At 44.4% G+C, this 22,255-nt stretch overlaps 2 protein-coding genes across 2 annotated transcripts in view; one reads left to right on the top strand and one right to left on the bottom strand.

Annotated features, from left to right (window-relative positions):
* Window positions 1-3,596: 3,596 nt before the first annotated feature.
* ggps1 (geranylgeranyl diphosphate synthase 1) lies at window positions 3,597-12,176 on the bottom strand. The gene is made up of 4 exons (XM_060073578.1): window positions 11,652-12,176; window positions 10,771-10,863; window positions 10,562-10,632; window positions 3,597-5,428 (listed from the first exon to the last, which is right to left on the bottom strand). Exons 2-4 carry the CDS (start codon window positions 10,841-10,843, stop codon window positions 4,628-4,630), a joined length of 945 nt encoding a protein of 314 aa, XP_059929561.1. The 5' UTR covers window positions 10,844-10,863; window positions 11,652-12,176; the 3' UTR covers window positions 3,597-4,627.
* Window positions 12,177-12,331: 155 nt separating this feature from the next.
* Window positions 12,332-22,255, top strand: part of arid4b (AT-rich interaction domain 4B) — a 45,243-nt gene continuing 35,319 nt past the window's right edge. The window contains exons 1-2 of the mRNA XM_060073569.1: window positions 12,332-12,518; window positions 14,493-14,535. Of these exons, the coding sequence (XP_059929552.1) occupies window positions 14,530-14,535 (6 nt within the window). The 5' untranslated portion in view covers window positions 12,332-12,518; window positions 14,493-14,529. The remainder of the gene's footprint in view (window positions 12,519-14,492; window positions 14,536-22,255) is intronic.

The following is a 22,255-nucleotide window of genomic DNA, read 5'->3' as shown; positions in this document are numbered from 1 at the left end:
TTTTATTTAGTGGCCTCTTTCCTTCCCAAACCCCCCACCACCGATCCAGTGGGTATAATTCATGCTCTCAAGCTGACATTGAGGCACACCCACCCCCACCCCCACCCCCCTGCCTCTTCATCTCACCCGCCCTTCCCTGCCTCTTCACCTCACCCACCCCATCAAATCCCCCCCCCTGGGTCTCACTTGCAGGGAGTGACTTCAGGACATATCCGCGTCCACGCCTACACGCACACAAACGCACGCACACGCCTCCCTTCAGCGCCTCTTCAAAAGAGCCAACTTGACTAGAATTTGTCTAAACTCGATTGTTTCATCGATAATGTCATTTACGTCTCGTTATTCACTCTTCTTGTAAACTGCTCCCATTATTCCGAGCGTTGCTCCGACTGTTCAAATGAGGACTCTGCTCACACACGGCATTGCAGGCAGGAAGAGGGGTCAACTTCACAGCCACCTCTGTCACAGTAATGATGCCTTCACTTCACATTCACTGTGCCACGGGTGACATTATCTTGTCATAAAGCACTTTGTGTTCAATTTTGCATGCAAATCGGATGGATCCAATGGCAAATGGCATGTTAAGGATTTGAAAATTGTCCGTTGTGTGAAAAGTAGACCAGTGATTTCCGGTGAGCTTGGCAGAATCTTCGCCTTCGCCTTTTTTGGAACGGGTTGTCATCACCGGTTGGAAACATCATTTCTTTTGAAACATTGGCTTCTCTTCACACGTTCTACACTCTGTGAGATCCCGTCGATTCTCTCTGTGGCGCCAATTATTAGAAGAGACTTGCCCAGAGCTAAATACATTACAAATGAGGAAACCAACTGATAGGGATTTGTTTGATTATTTGATGTTTAATGTTATTTGATAACATTGACTGTCCTTTTTATATCAAAGGAACCGTGATGATGCTCGGGGGTGAGCAAACATGAGCCTCAGGAGAAGAGTCAAAGGGCTTTTGGTCCGAACAGATCCGGTGAGCACATGGCGACAGATGGGTAGATGGATATAAATACAGATGGATATATTTTGTTGCTTGTGGAGCATGAAAGCCCAAAGAGTACAGTAAACACATGGCACTCTTTTTCATGCCTTTTCAACAGGGGTATTTATTTGAAACGGCACGCTCCTGTTCTCGTCTGTCATCAAGGAACGTTGACTCTCCTATCGACTCCATTAGCCCCGCCGTCGTCTATGACTGACGGCGCGAGATGGGCTACAGCTGTCTCCGATAGTATGGAGGAGAAAGGTCTGAGGGTCTGGCTGGCTGGCGTGCATCTGCACCGGCGCTCTTTCAGCCAATTCCACCCAGCAACTTTATCATCACACATAAAGGAAAGGGAACAGGTGGCTGTCAGTCAACGTGTGTGTGTGTGTGTGTGTGTGTGTGTGTGTGTGTGTGTGTGTGTGTGTGTGTGTGTGTGTGTGTGTGTGTGTGTGTGTGTGTGTGTGTGTGTGTGTGTGTGTGTGTGTGTGTTAGAGAGAGATGAGGAGGAAATGTGTTATTCATGAAGCCATGCATCCTCAAACCCAGGATCTGGGGGATAGTTATTCAGAGGAATGAAGGGATTATTATTAGACGCACTCTCTTCCTCGATAGGGCGACAAACTTGCAGTGCCAATCTGGGATCGTATCTGTGTTTTTTTTTTTTTTTCTCTCACTCCAATACAGTGTCTCACTTTTAGAACCACAGCACACAGGAAATTGAATGCTGAAGAGGCGATACGGGTGTGAAATTATTCAGCCGAAGCTGCGCGTTGGAATCATAATTAGACATCTGTGGGGCCAGTGAGGAGTAAATCATACGTTTCCTAAGCTCTCTTGACCCCATTGTAGCGCTTGATGCAATAACATGGAAGGGAATCTGTGGGATGATGCGTAGTGCGGGCAATTAGGCCCGTCGTTACCGAGTCGTTTTCTCTTTTAAGAGGATCATGAAGTTTGGGGTTTATCGCTATAATGAGGAGATTCGTAGTCAAAACACTGATGTAATATGATGCAACGGAGAATATGGCTATGCTCCCGCAGCAATTTATCTCATTCTGGTCTCAATGTATGTGGAGTTATTTCAATTTTGGACTTCTATGTTTGGATTTTCCTTTTGCAATTAGTTTTGTAGTGGCATACTCAATTAAACCCAGTGTGTTCTTCTCAGAGTTATGTGAATGAGTACAAATGCTGTAATAAATAATACTAAACTGATGGAATTATGCACAATAAGGGCGAACTGAGGCCCTACTAGCAATGCAAACTGATGTATTAATAATATAGCTCCGTCAGATTCATAAAACACCTCTTAATCATTGCATAATGATGTAAGTGTATTATAACCTCAGCAGTTTATACTTAAATCTAATTGATCCCATTAAATCAAAGTGATGGGAGTCGAACATCCAGCCATCAAATGGACTTATCCAAGCTAAACTTCAAAGCTTTGATTGGTGCAATGTGACATCCCCTGCGATCTTCTGCATGGTAAATCACATCCCTTAACACCAATTTAAGCCAATCAAATGTACACCTATATTTCACCAGGAGGTCTTGCTGCTTTGCTGAACGATTTGCAAAATTGCACAAAAATAAAGAAAAATTAAACTTTTTGGCAAAATGGCCTCGTAGATACACCATCGAAGTAGAAAACAGATACACGAATTTTTGGCAGAGAGGCTGATTGACGGCAAGGCTTGAAAGAGGCATGCAGCTGCTCACACCAATACCATTATGTTTTTGTGATCTGAAAGAACTCCCCGGTCACCGTGGGCGGAGAAAATCAATCCTGCCAGCCGCGGAGAGGGGAGATGAGGACAGAGATGTTTTGTGATTACTGTGAGCGACGCGGTCTTCTGCTCTGCAGAAAAACAACTTCTTGCGCCACTTTTCTGTTTATCATCCAAAGCAGAAACGAATTTGAATTAAATTAACCTGCTCTCTCTCACCGAACCTCGGAGTGGAAAATTACAACCGGGCAGGAGACAGTTTGTAAGAATCAAACATTTTTGATGAATCGATCCACTTTTTTTGAAGAAGCAGCCTTAACTCCATTTGTGCTTGCACATCATTAATTATAGAGCAGACATCAGGAGCAAGAGATTTTCTGACTTTGGCAAAAGGACACAGCCGTCTCCCAGGCTATGAGGGACATTATGCTGATTGGTGCATGGGAGACCTTTCAAATTCACCCAATGGCTTTCCAGCCATGTCTGACAGCTACACTTACAAAAAAATACTTTCTGATTAACTTTAATGCTTTCAGGCTCAAATATCATTTGAATTGCAACCAAGTATATACAATAAACCCATTTAGGTGTGGTCCTAAAACAGGGACTGTGGTGGATCGATACAGGTAAACATTGGACATCATGGTTGTCAATTCCACAGGGTCACACAATTCAGTGTGACTGTAATCTATGTCATGTAATATACAATGAGTAGTAGCAGTAATACCTTATATCAGACAGGAAGCCATGGGTCTCACTCATCTCACAGCCAGCTTGGTTGTTAATGGTAGCTGGGTGGGCTACTTCAACATATCCTATTTAGAAATCAATATGCATGGAAACTGAACATTCAGAACAAAAACGAAAAAAAAGGTTTTATTTCCCCATGTATATGCTTTTAATTGATAGATGCAAAAATCTTCTGCAAAGCACATTGTGCAACGACAAAGATGACTAGAATACTAGTGACTTCAGTGGGAATGTGATTAAAAAGTCATGAATGGGAAGCCAGATATGAGCGTGGTATAAAGTCACTTTGTGAGGCTTGCTACCAATCAAAGCTGGAGCTCGATGGAATGGGCCTTTACAGCAAACCTTAATGCAGCATGAAATGAACAGCAAGCAGTAGCATGTGTGCAGGATAAAAAATAAAAAAAAAAGACAGATTAGTAACGATTAATTTTTTCGACGCAATTGGCACTCTGGCAGCAATATAGGTACAAATAACAAAACAATCCCATTTGGGAGAATTTCACACACACCTCAAGCGAAACTTCATACCCGAAAAACGAAAGTAAACCAAGCTTGAGTTTTCATCGGGCTACAGAAAGTGTGTGTGTGTGTGTGTGTGTGTGTGTGTGTGTGTGTGTGTGTGTGTGTGTGTGTGTGTGTGTGTGTGTGTGTGTGTGTGTGTGTGTGTGTGTGTGTGTGTGTGTGTGTGTGTGTGTGTGTGTGTGTGTGTGTGTGTGTGTGTGTGTGTGTGTGTGTGTGTGTGTGTCAAGCCCAGAAATAAGATCTGGGGTCTAACCTCATTGTCGATGGATTTGGGAAAAACCTAAAGCCACGAAAACATTTCAATAACAGCTCAAACCTTTTCGCTGAGCGCACAGTTGCACTTTCGCATACACGGAACACATTGCGCAAATCAGCGTTGGCAAAACACACCCGCACGTCTGGGAGGCACAAAAGTAACAACTTTATTTGGCTGCATTTAAAACTGTTACCATTCGGGAACACAAATAGTGTTTTTGGGGTTTCTTGGACAACGGAGTCAGGGGACGGTAAACGGATCTCCCCTCGTGATCCGACGAGAGGGACCTCCTCCAGTCTGTCGATCCGGGCACCGTGGCGCTGGCTCAGGCACACGCGGCTCGGGTTCCCCCGGTCCGTGGAGGCGGAGGATCCTCACTGGGTTTCGCCCTCGCCGGCCTCCGCCTCGCCGCCCACCGCCTCCACCTCCTGGTGCATCCTGCCCAGGTGCTTGACCAGGCTCTCCAGCTCGGGGTTCCCGCCCAGCTCCCGGATCAGCCGGTAGGTGTCCTCCTCCAGCGTGCGCAGCGTCTGGCGCGTGTAGGCGAACGAGCCCACCTTCTCCAGGTAGTCCACGCAGTAGCGCTTGATGTCGGCGTTGTCCGTGCGCTGCCGCAGGATGTTCTGCACCTGCGTGCTCTCGGGGCACGACCAGATGGCGTGGATGGTGGGGAACGAGAACTTGCCCTCGGTCAGGTCCTCGCAGAAGCTCTTGTTGTCGCTGTACTCGCGCGAGCGCAGGTTGGCGTAGTCGTCGCGGATCTGGAAGAAGAGGCCCAGCGTGTCCAGCAGGGGCTTGAGGTCGCGGCCCCAGCCGGAGAAGAGCTGCATGAGGCCCACGGCCAGGCCGAAGAGGCCGCCCGTCTTCTGCAGCACCATGGCGCGGTACTCCTGCTCGCTGGGGCAGGTGTAGGTGTCCCTCCAGTGGATGTCCAGGCCCTGGCCGCGGTGCAGCTCCAGCAGCTGGCGGGTGAAGACGCGCACGGCCTCCGGGTGCTCCAGGGTCAGCACCTTCTCCAGGCCCAGGAAGTAGACGTAGTTGGCCGAGTTGATGACGGAGGGCACGCCGTAGATGCTGTGGGCCACGGGGAAGCCCCGGCGCAGCGTGGAGCTGTCCTCGATGTCGTCGATCAGCAGGCTGGCGTTGTGCAGCATCTCCGTCACCTCGATGATCACCTGGGGAGAGGGGGGCGTGGAAGTAAGACGACGCTCACGCACACAGACACAGACATCAAAATGCAAACTGACTTTCATTTGTATTCGTTTTTTAGGTCACACAGATTGTAACCAAGTTTACTTAATGTGGTCGTTCCTGTTTTGCTAAAATGTCAGGGTTTGCTTTTTTCATTTGGTTGCCATTCGAAAGGTCTGTATTGTTTTCCACAACATTCAAAAGAAAGCTGTGCAGTGACTGATCAAATAAACCATAGTATAGTTTAACAAATTGTACATCGAGTTTGTGTAACAAACAGGAAAAATAATGCTCCTACACCCTACGCAATCGCCGTTTATAGGAGCATATACCTGAGCAATCCTGAGCAATACAATTACATGAACACTACATTAGAAGTGTGCTTTTGTAGTGCTTAGTTTGCCATGTACCACAAGCCTCCACTAGAGGGTGCCATGTCCATACTTCACCCAGTCTTACAGCACTGGAGGCTGGAGTTAAAGTGCAACCAAACCAACGGAGCATAGAGTTTAGCCAAAACATTAACAAAGTAATTGGCCGGCCAGTCAGTCCGACAGGTAGGATATCAGGAGACATTGCTGAAGTCGAGATGCTCAGAAGGAGAAGAGGTGGGGAGCAGAGAGTGCTCCAGTAGTTAAGTTAGTCGTAGAACCAGCTGTATTGGCTTTGGCTGGACATGAACTAGGGCGTCTGTGTGTTGATGACTAACAGCTTCTCCAAGACAAACATTCTGCACAAAGTGTTAGTAGGCCTCGTGGCCAACACAACGCCCAGTGGGTCGGGCCCCGTAACAACAACCATCACCTCAGAAAGCACACCGTGACGGCAGTCGTTACACGCTCTTACAGCAGTCTTTACAATCGGACTGAGCTTCATGTCCTTGCACGCCGGGCAAATCATGACGGAAACACATTTCCGCAAAAAGGATGACCTCCGGTTACAATAACAGAAACGGCAGAAAACACAAACAATCGAAATCATTCAAAAGTGCTGCGTCGCGTCCTGCACTCCAGCAGGAATCCAATAACAGTGAGGACTGTCGCTGCATAACTCGGCGCTTTTAATGCCCTTATCGTCGCTCTCGGAAGACTCTTTGATTATCACTGGGGGCGGTGGACTTCATCTCCCACTTTGGCATCGCGGCAATCACTGAACCGTTATGAATGGAAAGACTCCATCACAATCATGCGAGCTACGCTGCACTCAATAACACAGAGGAAATGACAAGAGGCAACAGTGGCCTAGAACATGTTTGCATCAATCCAGTCTGGTGATCTCGGCATGTCACCTGCTCTGTCCACCTCGGAAATGAGATGAAGCATGGGGAGATGGACACCGATGTCGGGCAGTTATTCAACGACACAATGGCCGTTTCTTACTTCCTTTGAATAATGGCCTGACATCATTATTGGTTCATTCAACTGCAGTAGCCACCGTGTTTGTCTTGAAAACTGAGAGGATTATCTCAATGCCTGAGTGTGTGTTCATTCAAGTCAAGCGTATTTGTCTATCTCCATCACGATTTACATTCTCACAGAGCTTCAATGGCCCACGTTCAGATGAAATAAAACAAAGAAAGCTTTATGAAAGGACACAAAAAGGAGGCATAGGAGAGCAGTTGGTGCCGGACAACCTTATCAGGATTGTCCAATGGCACAAGAAACAGCTGCTAAAATGTGATTGGCTACTATAATGTGAGCACACACCCAGGTGGAACTCCCCCTGTTCCCTCCTTCTGCACTACAAAACAGTTAAGCTCTGCATGAGGTCCACAAGCGTGTACATTTCTAAATTACTTTTATTCGAAACAAGTAACATCGTCTTTAGTAGTAGCACTTATAGTAGAAGGAAGACTCATGAAAGTGGGGGGAGCCCCAGGGGAAGGTCCCAGCCAATGAAGGGTTGGAGAGATGGGAGGGCACAGGTTCATGATAAGAGTGAAGAGCTGGATGAATGCCCTTACACTGACTCTGGGGGTGGGGGGGGGGGGGAGAGAGACAGCAGAGCTGTAACTTCCTGGCAACAGCAGGCCCACGGTGAGCAGGGGGCGGGGCTTCAGTCTACCTGACAAGTTCAGCGAGAATTGACCCAGCAAAACTACTACTACGACCCCGCTACATACGAACACGAGGAGGAGAGTGAGGACCAGAGGCAAGGCTAGGAGTGAACCCTCTGATACGAGAGGAATCATTTTCAGGGACAAGCCAATTCGCTTGCCACTACATCACTGTAGCGAGGGGTAAAATAAGCTGTCAGACTGCAGGGCAGCGTCGGTTGTCCATTCAACAGCCTGACAGGGGAAGTGAGTGCCACCACGAAGGCTTTTCTTTGCAGCCACAGTTGAATATCAAAAGGGCTCATGCAAATGCAGCCTTGGGGAAAGAGCGAGCAAGACGTCACAACAAAAGCTCTGTTAGCTAACAGGACACGACAAATACATAGTGTGGAACTTTCATTACTGCAAGTGGAAGCTTGTAATGCAAAACCTTTTTCCATATTTGCTAGAGCGGTCATTCAAAATAATGAGAAATGCGTCATCTAGTAAGACACCAAAATATGATCTGGCAGCATATAGTGCTATATTTAGTGCTTTGTACAACTGCTGTAGGAAAATGCATAATAATCAGAGGAATCAGTCTGGAACTCAATGAATCTGACAAAATGCATAACATGGATTTCTCTGAAAGATGCCTGTGTTGTTGTTAACTTCCCTGGAGGCACATAATAAAATAGAATAGGTGCATTATAAAAGGATAGACTTACATTATCTCTCACTTTGTCAGAGCCAACATCATCCTACACATAACTTGATGAGAGAATAACCTCGGAGGGACGGACGGAATGGCCGCACTGACACTCCCGTCATTCATTACGATGAATCTGTTAGTCATCGCTACAGCAAACAGGCCCAGCACTGACACATCCACAATGCCCCTCTTCTGAATCTAGAAGGAATCTAGAAGACCCCAAATGAGACCTGATCATAATCTTTCCTAATGTGGTGGACACTGGTCAGAGGAGCCTCTAATACACCATCTAATCCAGGGGTCTCAAACTCGCGGCCCGGGGGCCAATTGAGGCCCGCGGGATGATATTTTGTGGCCCCCTACTTGACATCAAAGTTTAGATGATCTAATTATAGCCCGATCATTAACTTAGATTGGGTCAGTTGTGCTACCTTTTTTTTGTGGCATACTTGATGTGGCCCAGCCTGACCCAGACTCCACATCCAGCGGCCCCCAGGTAAGTTGAGTTTGAGACCCCTGATCTAATCAGTTTATTGTTATGATCATTTAACACGCCAATGTAGAACACTGCGGAAGGTAAATCAAGCCACTGATTTACCCTCACTCACAGATAGATAAATATGTTTATAAAGATGTCCAACAGTAGGTCACATTTCCTTACATTCTTGAACTCGAAAAGCCAGACAATTCACTAAGAGATAGATTAGTGTCAGGCGTGCCATTTAACACGCACAGTCCCTGCAGTTAGCAGAATCCTAGGTTCGCGCTGCATCCACAGAGAGCCGCTTTCTCAATAAGCCCAACATGTTTATTGTGCTGATAAATGTGGAAGAGAACCAGCGGAAAATGCCAGATTTGTTCAATTCTACCATCTTCAGCCATGTCTACTGAACTGGAATCGTTTGACAAATAACAACAAGAAGCGCTGGCAAGCCAGAGGGATTGCTCACTGTAGATGCCACTTGAATAGTGTGTGTGTGCGTGGACGTGCGTGTGGGGGGCACAAAATATATGCAGTCTCCCTTTGTGAAGGAAATCAAAAAGTAAGCAAAAGTTAGTTTTTATCAATGTCTTTCACCAAACGTTGCTAATGCTTAAAGGTATAGCCTTCTGTATAGAAATGGTGTCTGTTTATTTCCAACGTTCTCAAATTACATGTCGAAAAGTGCCACTTTATGAACTGAGCATGTATTTTTACATCACAAGCCAGAAGGACTTGGTTGACGTTTGTATTTCTGAAGCCATCTGGCCTCTGGCCATTGTTTCTTCTGTAACACTACACCAAACCTTCTAGGCAAAAACCCAATTTGTTGGAAATGCATTCTAAGAACGGCAGTGATGGGTTAAGTGCCTAACGCGATTAATATTGATCCCTTTACCCTTTTAGATGACAGAAAGCAATATCGGAGGGGAGGAGGGGAGAGACAGACAGCGACAGCCATCTGATAAGGCTGGAGCTTGAAATCAGGAGAAAAACTAGGGAAAAAAGGTTAACCCGGAGAATATTGGTTCATTTCAGTCAATGTGGCTTCTTTAATTGAGAGGGAACTACCAGAGAGCAGTTACTGGAGACGTCTCTGTTTTGAGTGACGCTTAAGCCAATAATTCTGGCTGGCGATGAGCTTTCTGTCTGGCCTTGGCGCTAGCCTGATGCAGGCTAACACAGCTCCCTCAGTATCTCATTTCCTCTAGCACCACGTCATCTAAACTGTCACGTGACAAGCATGTGGACACGAGACACGAGACAAGAGCCCGGAAGATTGGTGCATAGGGAGGGTGATGTAGAACTGATGTAGCGGAAAGGAAAGGTTCTGCCATGTATGAACATAACATATGTTCTCTGCACTGCTACTCTCCTTAACAGTTGAAAAATAATCATGTTTTTTGTATTCGCTTTTAGTGAATCTTTCATTATTTTATTTTTTTTAAACTGCTTCCATCCTTATCAGACCACAGACATATTAACCATATAAATAAAGAGTTCCTTGTCACTTGCCAGGACTATTTCTGGCAAGAAGTGAAGAGCTGATAGCAAATGGTATATATTTATAGATACTGCTTTGATCTTAGCCACTGCGACCACACAACACATGTGCACAAACCCATTCCTGCAAAGACAGGGGTAGAAGCAAGTCAAGAACTAGCTCAGTGGTTGATCCCCATGGTTGTCACAGTTATGATTCAGCTGGCTGGCCCACAGAAGAGGTCACAGAACTGGCTCTGAACACTGCTAGACGACTGCCCTGTTTCAGTGATTCAAGTGTGTGGTTAGCAGTAGAAGACATTTACACAGCCCCATAGCATCTTCACGACCCCCCCTCAGCCTGTCAACATATAGTGGGTTGGTCAGGAATATAATTGCTGCATTACCTGGAGTTTGTCATCTGGAACATTGAGCCAGTGGTTGAAGGCTTGGGACAGTTTTGTCCGAACCTGTTTTCCTGCAAAGGGAGTGAAGGTATTAAGTGACGAAGAAGGGCAATTTTGTTCGGTTCTCCTAATTCTTGTCTGTGCTGAACAACTATGAATGCTGAAAGGCCTAACAGGATTAAAATAAATGAAACACACCACAAACATACCTGGCAGTTGTAGCAAATATTTGTATGGCTCCAGAAGTATTCTTTCAGGAGACGATTTGGTTTTGCCATCCATTTCTTGATGTTTAAGCAAATCTATTGGAGGGAAAGCCAAAGTAACCATAAGGTTCACTAGAGCCGTAATTTAAAAACTGGAAGAATATGATATATATATTAGTTAGCAATTTCAAAATGTAATGTTTGTATAGCTATTGAATTGACATTGAGGCAAGTTACACAGGTTTGGTTATAAGATGTTACTATGACTATAACATTTCCCCAAAAAACGACCATGTCAAATACTTATGTCCATCATAAGCCTATTAAAAGAGGGTATTTAATCAGAAAATACAATTTGTATGTTATTTTCTGCAAAGATTGATAATATGTCATGGAAAGTACTAGGTTTTCATACTGCCTTTAATCATAAATTATGAGGTGGTTCAACAAAGATTAAATACAATAAATGTATTGACAAAAGTTCAACAGCATGTCATAAAATGGAGATATAATCAATGTAAGCTATAAATAAGTTATATATTGAAATGGATAAGGAAAAGCACAGACACTATTCTTAACATTAATATCACCATCTAAGGACGAATACCTTATTCACATAACACTTAAACAAAGAGGCTTCACTGATGTGTCCAAGACCAATCTTACATGATGTAAATAGATATAATGTTAAATGTAGGTTAACATTAACATGAAGTATCTTTACTTGCTTTATATTAAGCAACTATTGGGATACAATGTACATGTAGATACACAATCAAATTGCTGTTAGCTTTAAGAAGACATTGGAATTATCTTGACATAGATCAAGAAATGTAAGATAGTTAAAAGGTCTACAGCTCAACATTTCAGTCAGCTCCACCCACCTCACAGAGACTTGACAGCTTCCCTTCAGTCAGGCGGCTCCCCCTTAAGTGTTAGCCGCCCTGCTAGTTAGCTTCAACACAAATAAAGGTAGGGCTGCTTCGAACGACTAATAATTCCCATTCAACTTTCCCAAAGAGGCCACGCTAGGTCACCAACACACACACGGGTTCACATCAGTGGAAACCAAAGCGAAAGAGCTCTAATGTTCAACACGCGATGACACTACTATTGTTTTGTCTGTACGCTACATCCGCTCCGTTGCTAACGTGGATGGGCTAGCTGGGCGGCTCCACTGAGCATGTGCAGAAAAGTAAGGGGACTTCAACGGGGATGCGTCATGTACGGTGTTTTTAAAAGACGGCGTATCCCTGTCAAAGTAGTTAACCTTCAGCTACAACGCCAATATACATATTTGCAGAGGCGGGCGAGCCTTTAATATATATCGAACTAACGCGTTAAACAGAAAAAACTATGGTAGTTGTAGTCTTTTTTTTTTTCTACGCCAATACGAATGAAATACATGACGTCTTGCAGTTTAAGAGCGCAGCAGCATGTGTTTTTCTACTGGGTCAACCAATGGCTGTGAAGTTGAGGTGGCCACAACAGCGTGTGAGCCAATGGGCGACCGGGCAGGAGGTGGAGGCGGGGCTTGTTGACCCATCAGTCACGTTCGGGAGGCGGGGACAAGGATCAACGAGAGAAACGCTCGGCTAGTCGACGAGAGGCACTTTTTCCCTATCCGCATCCTACATTGACTAGGTCTAACGGACGACACGTATAACGCATAATCCCCCCCGGATTACGCACATCAATGATTCTATGGATTACTGATACATTTTCATCGAAACACAGGGGATTTTTGAAAGGTAAGGTCGTGTTCCAGCCCCCGTTATTGTGAGCGTCTAGCTAGCTGCTGCTACCGCCGCCGCTGTCTCCACCAAGCTAACTTATCGCCAACTACGGCGTGGGTTTTGTTCGAGGAAACCGAGGCACCGTCCCTCGGAAGGGATGATCGACTCGAGACACGATAGATTAAGACGTCAAAATGCAAAAAAGAACGGGGAAAAGGTTTCGAGGTTTGACAAACTTGGTTTGTAATGTCGACCCCACCGAGCGGAGCTGGGGACACTGGGAACACTGACTGGTGGTGTCTCTGGACGGGGTCTGTGAGGGCGGGGGTAGTGGATCGACTGGATCCGCTACACCCGCTGTAACCCGGTGATCTGATGGATATCAATGGATCCAGTCGATCCCCGAGCAGTGGGTTCTTTTGTGCCGTGGGCAGTGCTCCGTTCTCGCCTCCACGGTGCTCGTCCCGTTTGGTCGAGACCCGCTGGGCTGTGTTGTCATTGATCCGCTCCGATGGGAGGTGCTCGACGATGGTTCATGTTAATATTTTAGTGTTATGGATAAAGTGTTATCTATCTGTTTAACTATTGCCATCCATCCGACCAAATAGTTCAGCGTTATATTTCGCGTATTTTCGGTCAGTCGTTCCTCACGATCCACGAAACAACCGTGTATTCACGGTAGAGTATAATCAGTGTCTGTGTGTGTGTGTGTGTGTGTGTGTGTGTGTGTGTGTGTGTGTGTGTGTAAATATATGTGTGTGTGTTTCTGTGTTTTAATAAGGTAGTGGATGAGTGAACGGGTGTCGTTAGGACATGCAAAACGATCATCCTATTCGAGGGCTTCATGTCTCCGAGGCTGGTCTATGCAATAGTTAAGGGCGGGTGACACGGTATGCTTTTGGCGTCGTTTGTTTTGATGGATCTCCGTACATGTGCGGTGAAACAAGCTTTCCAATACATACACAAGGACGTTTCGATATTTGGCTACTACTCCTACATAGTCCTGACCATGACCTTGTTGCGAACCGATTCGTTTCTTTGTCAGAAGCAACGCTGATCACCCTCACTCGATGAATGGTCAGCACATCTATTGACCCCTCGATGCAGGGATCCCGGTGTAAAGAGAAGTGACTTGTAATGGAGGCACCGTAGTACTTATCAACTTCGATCTCTGTATATTTCAACGTGTGTGTGGGAGGGGGGGGAGATGGTGGCTGTCTGGCGTGCCAATTGTTATTACTCTATTTCTTGGTGGAGTAGTGCACTCTCCGCAGAGCAGCCCACCTTGACGAGAGAGCCACTCACGGAATATGAACACACTGACGAGCAGTGTTTCTCCGCAAACAGACTTTTGTCTTGGAGAGAGAGAAAGAGACGGAGAGAGAGATGGCCCTTGCGTTGGCAGGTGCATCTCGACTACTAACGCATGTCCCCGTGATGTGCCAAAGTGCTCTTCGTGTAGTCGGCTGTCAGGGACAGAAATGGCGTCATCCCTGGTCCGTGCAGGGTGTATAGTTATATGTGCAATGCAGTCATACGGCACAAGCTCTACGTTACCGTGGGCTGGTCTTTAAGAATGAAGCACCCAACTATTTTTCTGCCGACGTGTCCCGATGTTTATTTCTCCCCGACAGTGTAGTATCGTCTGATGCTCGGTGCGTTGGTGTGGACCTAAAAAGAAATGAAAGCTAGTAGATAATCCATTTGACTTCTTGCTTGCTCAATGCTTACCCTTCATACCTGCACGCCTGGACTCTGACACGGGGCATTAAATCAACGATTTATAAGTCTAAACGAATCACTAGGATGTGTTGTGATTGTGTGGCAATGTGTATTTATTATTTTACAATGCACAAAACTTTGCCCCGATTGTCGAAAATTCAAAGAAGAATACTCAAGATTGGCATCCTCATATCCACCATGTAGTTTAGGCTTACAATTCTACACCTTCTCTGTACTGAACCCTCTATCCTAACTTTTAATCCACAGAGTTGTTGCACTGGTCGCCAGGAGGACTCGTTGAGAGATGAAGGTATGCACCGTTTTATATACTTCCTGAAACGTGTTAACATCTGTTGTTTACATAATAACTGCTGTTTTTCAAAGAGCATTGTTTCTTTTGTTATGTTTTAATTTAACTTCTATACACCTGTTGTACAACACACTGGAATCTATTTAGTTATTTGGATGTGAGTATACGGCATACCATCCCTCACTGAATGTGAGACTCGAGTTTATGACTCAACCTTTAGATTATATTATTCACCATGGTGCAGGAATTGTCGGTGGCATGTCTTACCTAAGGAATAACAAGTATGTAAGCTTTTGTGCAGTTGGTTTGTTTAATCGTGTTTGTTACAGTAAATCCCACTTGAAGAATCAAGTTAAACCTAAGCCTGTTGTGTTTTTATCTTATCTGTTGCACCTCTTGTGAGCACTGGTGAGAGACAGTGCTGAACTATTTAGCCTTTTATTGATTGGACCCAACACGGCTGGTAGTATTTATAACATGTTGGGTACAAACGCCAGTTTGTGGGGTGAAATAACTAACTGAGTGAAGAGAACGTTGATCGGGATTCAGAGTGGTTTGAATGAGTCTGGCTCTTTGTTTGATTGTTGACATTTCCCCTTTGATGCAAGTCGAGCAAAAATCATGTTTGCGGGTGTGTTCTCTATTGCAGTGTGTCATCATTTTACTGAGGCTGATGGGTTTGTGCTATTCCTCTGTGAAGCAATAGGTTTGCCTTTTTTATGTTGTTACTACGACCACTTATTCTGCCTGAGTACAAGGTGACAGAAGTGTGTCATCTTGCAAGCATGCTATCGTTTAGCTTTTCATTAAGCTAGCCCTTTGTAACATCTCCTTTTTAGCACTGACTCCAGCGTTTGTAAGGATATATTGCTAGTTGTGTGTGATGGACTGGTTAGCAATGCATTGTGTAATAATTTCCATTCAACAACAATTGCTATTGTATTATATATGTGATACATTGATATCACAATTGTTTATTCATTACAATACAATTATTGATTGATTATAAATGATAATGAATGAATGAATGTCCCTGCATGGCCAATGCATTGGTGGTTATCACAGTTCCACTTTCTGTGTTGCATTTTCTGTGTTGCACTTTCCAAAGCATTCTTAAATCTTTATTTCTCTGATTCTTGTTCTCTGTAAAACTGCTCTCACCTAGAGAAAAAACCTTTGATCTACGATCAGATTATATGGTGCAGTGTTCCAGAAATATTTTAAAATGATGTATTGAATGGATAGGTGGACTTCGGTTTCCCACAGATTTAACAAACATCGCTCAGACGTGTTAAGAGAGAATTTATTATAAAATATTTATGGACTTTTGGCTGTTCTCGTCCACCAACTATGCTCAGTTGGGGTTATAATGAACACTTCACAATAGTGAGATGTTACGAAGCCAGTAGTCAGGTCACTGGGTGGTTCTCTTGCATACCTATATAATTTGAGGAACAGTTGATGCCAAATAATTCATGGTCTGGAAACACAGTGCCAGCACTGATTTAGATTGTAGCTCTCGGTTGTGCGGTTGTATTCACCATCGTTGTTGTGAAAATGGTTTTATATTTTATATTGGATCAGTCACATTTTATCAGCAATGCACATAGTGTTGTCTCCATGTTATTGTTTGATTTTCAAACTACTCATGTCCAATATTACAGATGCTTCTCCTGGCGCAGTGTACTCAAACGACAAGCCAACGATGAAATACACACTGGTGTGCATTTGCGTTGTGTTCTCCATTGAGGGTATTAGTGCTGATTATCTGTTATAAAATGACAGAATTGTATCCCTACTCGGCATAGCATCTTTTTTTTCTGACGAGGGATTTACACGGCTATAAACACAAAGGTCAAGAGACCGCAGAGCTGGGTGTTGAGTCGGGGTATGCTACCTTACTTTCATTTGATCACGAGTGTAAAGAGTTATAAAACGTGTGCGACAGGAGGCACTTCCAGGTCAATTTAGATTTCAAAGTTAGGGTCGGCATTGGGAGACCCCAGCCAGAGTGATCTCGATTTTTGAAAGCATCCAACCGAAAAGATTCAGACTCTCCCTTCAGGCCTCGCTTTCAAAGCCATGAAACGCGTGCTTTGTTGAATTGCTTTAGCATTAGGTCTGCCTTACGTTGTGGAAGACTCCAGTTATGCACAATAAGTACACGGGCAAGGTGTGCACAGGTAACCGGGTTGGTAGACGCCCAGGTAAGCCATGGGATGGGCATGATTAATCGACGATCGACTAATTGAGCGTTAAGAATTTCGTTGATTACGTACATTTTTCATCGATTGAACTAATGCAGTGGGCAATTAAACATTTTACCACACGGGGGCTATATTTAAATTGACGGCTCCTCCCCCGCAATTAACATCCCGCTTTGAACGGTGGACACTTTACGCCTAGCAGCTATAAAAAGCTATAAAAACTACAAAATGACTATTAATGCAGGCTGTGTGGAAAATGCGCCGACTTTGGCTCAGCCTGGCTCCGCCCTTTTCCGCTACGTAGCTAAGATGGCTGCCGTTGAGTACGAAAAGTGTACATCGCCACACACTTCGCGATTTGACCTTTTTGAGTACACCATCCGGGTCCTTTCAGTACATTTATTTTCGGCCGATCTGAATCGGAACGCCCTACGTACTCAAACTTAGGCTAGTAAGTACTGATAGTATGGATATTGGAACACGGCGATGTATTTCAAAAGTAATCATGAAGCGGACGAGGCCACGGCATGGTCTGGTGTGGGACCATTATGATTTAAAAAATGACTTCTTGGGGAGCACTATAGGCCTACCACTCAAGGCGAGGTTGGCATCGAAGCAGAAATAAATCCACTGGATTGCACCCCTACAGGCTGGTGGATAGCTGTTCCCCCGCCTTGCCAAGTTAGCACGGAGGTATTTGTGCATCTCGGCAACGTCGGTCCCCTCAGAGCGGGTGTTTTCGGCGGCTGAGGTCACCAGGCTGCGGTCGCGTCTGACCCCAGAGCATGTCAACACGCTCATCTTTCTGAACAAAAATCCGTAGACTGGTGCTGAAGTTGTGTGAGTTACAGCTGGTTCTATTTTCAGAAGCTTTGTTACTAAGCCTTGTTCTCGGCCTTCTTTCTCCTTTTTTTTTTATATTTTGCGTTACATTTGGCAAAACCTGTCCAAATTAAGTATAATATATTTTTGGTTAAGTAATAACATGATTGTTTTTTTTATATTATTATTGTTAATATTTTCGGAAGAAACTAAGGTTGTGTTTACTTTTTGTTATGTTTATGAGCACCGGTTTCGAGCTGCAGGCTCCGTTGCTTAGAGCAGAGTAGCGCATAACTATTGAACGGATCTGGTTTAACTGAGTTGTTCATCTAATAATAAAGATCCCAATGAGGAAAACACGCTGTTTTTGTATTTTAATTTCATTTTTAATATAGCCTGGCTATAAATACTTAAGCAATATCACACGAGAGGGAGTGCGTTGTATCAGCACGGCTGTGATTGTGCCGAAGATAATCACAGCCGTGCTGATATTCACTACAACAGCACAACCTCGGGTGTGATATTGCTTTTATACAACAGTTCTACAAGGACCATTAATTAGTTAACATTTGTGTGTTTATTTAATGATTTATTTGGCACCGCCAACACAAATGGATCCGCGACTGGGACGCGGATCCATTTGTGTGTGTTGTGTGTGTTGCAAAGCAACACACACACTAGCTAGCAGAACGTAAACAGCGGAGTGATACATGTATAGTTAAAAGTCCTGGTGCTGTTATACTTGGTCGGACTCGGAACTAAATTTTAATGTAAAATATTAACGATTAATCGACTAATTGATCGTTAATTCTCCCGACGATCGACAAAGACAACTTAATCGAATGCCCATCCCTCCAATCACTTCATTCAGGCCGAGTTAAATTATTGGATTGGTTTATCACAGGCCTGCGACAGCCAAAGAAAACACAAATCGTCTGAGCATTTGATTTACTGATTGCTGTTGGAATGTAAAGAGAATTTCAACAAATATGACAAACTGCTTCTAAAGTGAATTGCCTACCCTACCTTTTATGGCTGGGTGAAGTTAGGGGGTAGCACATCGATTCTTTGGGCTTAGTAATGGCAGCACTTGGAGGAGGACTCAATGGTGCGCACACAGACTAGACTATATCAATAACTTTTGATTAATGAGCCAACAAGCCAAACATAATTCAGATACTAAAAATGTCTTTAATATTCATATTCATCTTAGGAAATTGACATTTACTCCGAACTAGGACTGTCCTCAACTTAGTTTTAGCGTAGTCCATTGTGATTCGTCAGGCCAGAGTCATCGTCGACTGATCGGCAAATTATACACAAAATATTTTTATATTTATGCGACTCAAACAGGCTAAATTTCCTGTGACTTTTGCTTGGTTAAAACGCTTGAAAATAATGCATGAAAATAAGTTCTACCTGCGGTTGACACTGTTTCACTATAACCTTTTGGATCTTCTTTAATGGTTTAGAATCCTCTTAAAACTGTTTACTTCTTTTTGTCTGGTATTGTGTAACCTTCTAGACTGTCGGATCTGTGCTCATCTTAGAAAATAGAAATATTGGATAGTGCTTCTTCCATTACATAGTCATTATCAAATAAACAAAATACATTTATTGAAAGCAAAACCTAACAAATGCACACACCTCCAACCTTCCATCTAGATGTCAAGCAATACTGTGGTATCCCTCATTAAGCACACCCATCCTCCCAACGGTTTCTCCCGCTTTTACGCACGCACAATTTTCTCCACACAGCGATCCAACTATTTAAGGCTTGGTGTCTCCTTGTCTTTTGATCTAAACTTTGAATCGTGGATCAAGATTCAAGGATCATACTGTGAACTCCTTAACGTTAGTTATAGCCCTGTGGTGATCTTGGATATTAAAATGATATTATACCTGTTGTACCGTATCACTCCAGTGTGAAGCATCTGTTCCCAAACCGCAAGCACCAGTTATTACGCTGCAACTATCCGCGCATAATCCAAAAAGTTGAATTGAATCTAAATAGTATGGATTTTATAACCTTTTGATAATCTTAAATATTGGCACACTGTTATTTCAGGTCATGGCCCACCTTTCTCTTCCACTTAATATGTTGGACTGGTCCTTCGGGGGATTTCATGTTCAGATCAAATGAACCAAGCATGGTTTCTTACCCTGTAGTCTAAATCCAACTACGGCATCGCCAAGGCAACCGGTGCCAAAGCTCTCGTCACTGTTATCGAGGCGGCCTGGACAAAGGAGTGATTCACAACAGGATTATTGTACGTGTGAGCCGGTCTGCTAAGAGTGCAGGCTTAATTCCTCTCTTCATGCCGATTACATTTTCCTTTAGTTCAGCAAACAAGACGCCCGTCTACCGGAGAATCTGGCGTGTCACAAACAATTGTTTCATTAACTCTGCCGAGTGTATCCCTTTGTGGTATTGGCGGGATTGCTAAGTTTCGAGGGCCAATACTAATGCACATTCAAATTATAGTTCACACCATTAACGAGCACTCCCTCAATCGCAATGCAGCAAATGCAAGGGTCACTTGTCATGGTATGCCTTCAGTTGGTTCATTGCATTACAAACATGTTTTTTCTGGGGATGGTTTGTCCCCGTTTCACCGGAGCCAATAGCACATCTGTGAGCCATGCCTCACACTAACGGATGGCTTCTCATCTCAACATCTCGGAATCGGTACCGGGAAACAAATTAACATCCTCGATCTGAATAGTACGAAATCATGGTATATGAATCAACTTATATACGACATGACATGTATAACCCAATAACCATAAAATAATAATGGCAGTTTTTGATAATATACTTTCTCTTTAAAGGCACCCAGTGCAACTTTATGTAAACATTCAATGAAAAATAAACATTCAATTTCTAGTCTTTTTTACACGTAGTAAGTTTCAATAACTCCATACCATTACATATCGACATTCAAGGAGCCAAGATGAGACGTCGTTGTGTGGTGAGAACTGATAGAAAATCGTAAACAACAACAATCGCCGGTGGGGAGAAGCCATTTTTCCATTGACTGGAAGCCTGCTTTATTTATTGTAGGTTACAAAAAATAAAGAAAATGGCGGCATTGTTGTTGTTATCGATTTTGTATCAGTTCTCACCACACAACGACGTCTCATCTTTGCTGCTTAAATGTCGGTATATGTAATGGTATGGAGTTATTGAAACTTACTACGTGTAAAAAAGACTAGAAATTGAATGTTTATTTTTAAGCCTCGAAAGTTGCACTGGGTGCCTTTACGACTGTTGTATGCCGTTGAGACCACCAGTGAATGGTCTCAAACTCATGCGGTGAAGAGTCACCTGTTATAAATTACCCAGCAGAGAGTCTGCATTCAGCCGAGCCAATTCAGCTCTGCTCTCGTCTCCTCTGCTGCGTTCCTTCCCCCGGCATAGCTGGAGTGTTTTCGAAGGCCTCTTCTTGACTCTGCGCTCTCGCTCGCATCCCCCCCCCCCCCAGAACTGCTTCTGCCTTGTCAGCGGATTGAGCCCATTGTGCATAAGGTCCTCATGACTACAGCAGTGGATTCATATCAGCAGTGATCAGAAAAATAACCTACTAGCACTTAAGTCCCTGAGATCTGTAAGCCCGGTGACGGATGAAGGTCTTGTGTGAATGTGTTTATGGATCGGGTATATTTGTGTGGTTCCGGGACCATCATACACACACCCCGTACTTCCTTATGCCTCCCCAGTAACATGATTGCTGTGGACATACCCTTTTTCAGGGTCAGACCACCTGCAGTTCCAGAGCACTGGTTAACCAATCGCTGTTTTACCTCAGTGCAAGGAGCATCGCCTCTTGTGTAGCCTGCCTGCTTTTACTTTTGCTTTGACCATGGCCTGCTGCGTGTTTCACCACAGTCCTGTCAGTGTTGAACGATACTATGCAGTGTAATGTTTCCACGCCTGCCCCAGCTGTGTTCTTGTCCTCCCTGTCTGCCACACACACTTATGAAGGTCTAATCAACCGTGAATTCCAAGAGAGTATTTTTCCACATGGGTGGTGTGAGCCAAATTGTAAAAGAGCCAGTCTCTCCAGTTAACCTCACCCCCCCCCTATAAAACGTGGATGTCCCTCAGGCCAAAGCCGACTAGGTGCTGCACCGTCTCAGTGGGAGAGCGTATATTGTCCAGTATCCGCCCCCAGCCGGTCCAGGAATTTGGTAGAAATAGGTAAAAGTTGTAATTTCAATAAGCAGAATGATATTCCGTTTACATAATTACACACACACACACACACACACACACACACACACACACACACACACACACACACACACACACACACAGAGTTGTGTATGTGTTGAGGCTGTGTTGTTATCAATGGAAACCACAAACACCCCTCTATTTGTGTTGGCATGCGAGCATGACCAATGTAAATCTGGCCAATAGTTGGTTATCAGCCCTCCCTTGTTGAGTCGGGGAGGTCTGGCTGCCACAGCTGTCTAGATAACCCCATCGCCCCCTCCCACTCTGGACCATTCAGCCATTCCTATTTTAGATGGGTTATTTTTGAGGATGCAAAGAGCGTTCTTTGTTAATGTGTGTGTGTGTGTGTGTGTGTGTGTGTGTGTGTGTGTGTGTGTGTGTGTGTGTGTGCGTGCGCCTCACACACATATGAGGCCTGGTCTGTTTGTGTGAGCAGTGGTTAAGGACTGTGAGT

Source organism: Gadus macrocephalus, chromosome 15 (assembly GCF_031168955.1).
Source record: "Gadus macrocephalus chromosome 15, ASM3116895v1".
Lineage (NCBI taxonomy): Eukaryota > Metazoa > Chordata > Actinopteri > Gadiformes > Gadidae > Gadus > Gadus macrocephalus.
This window is presented reverse-complemented; position numbering and strand designations above follow the sequence as displayed.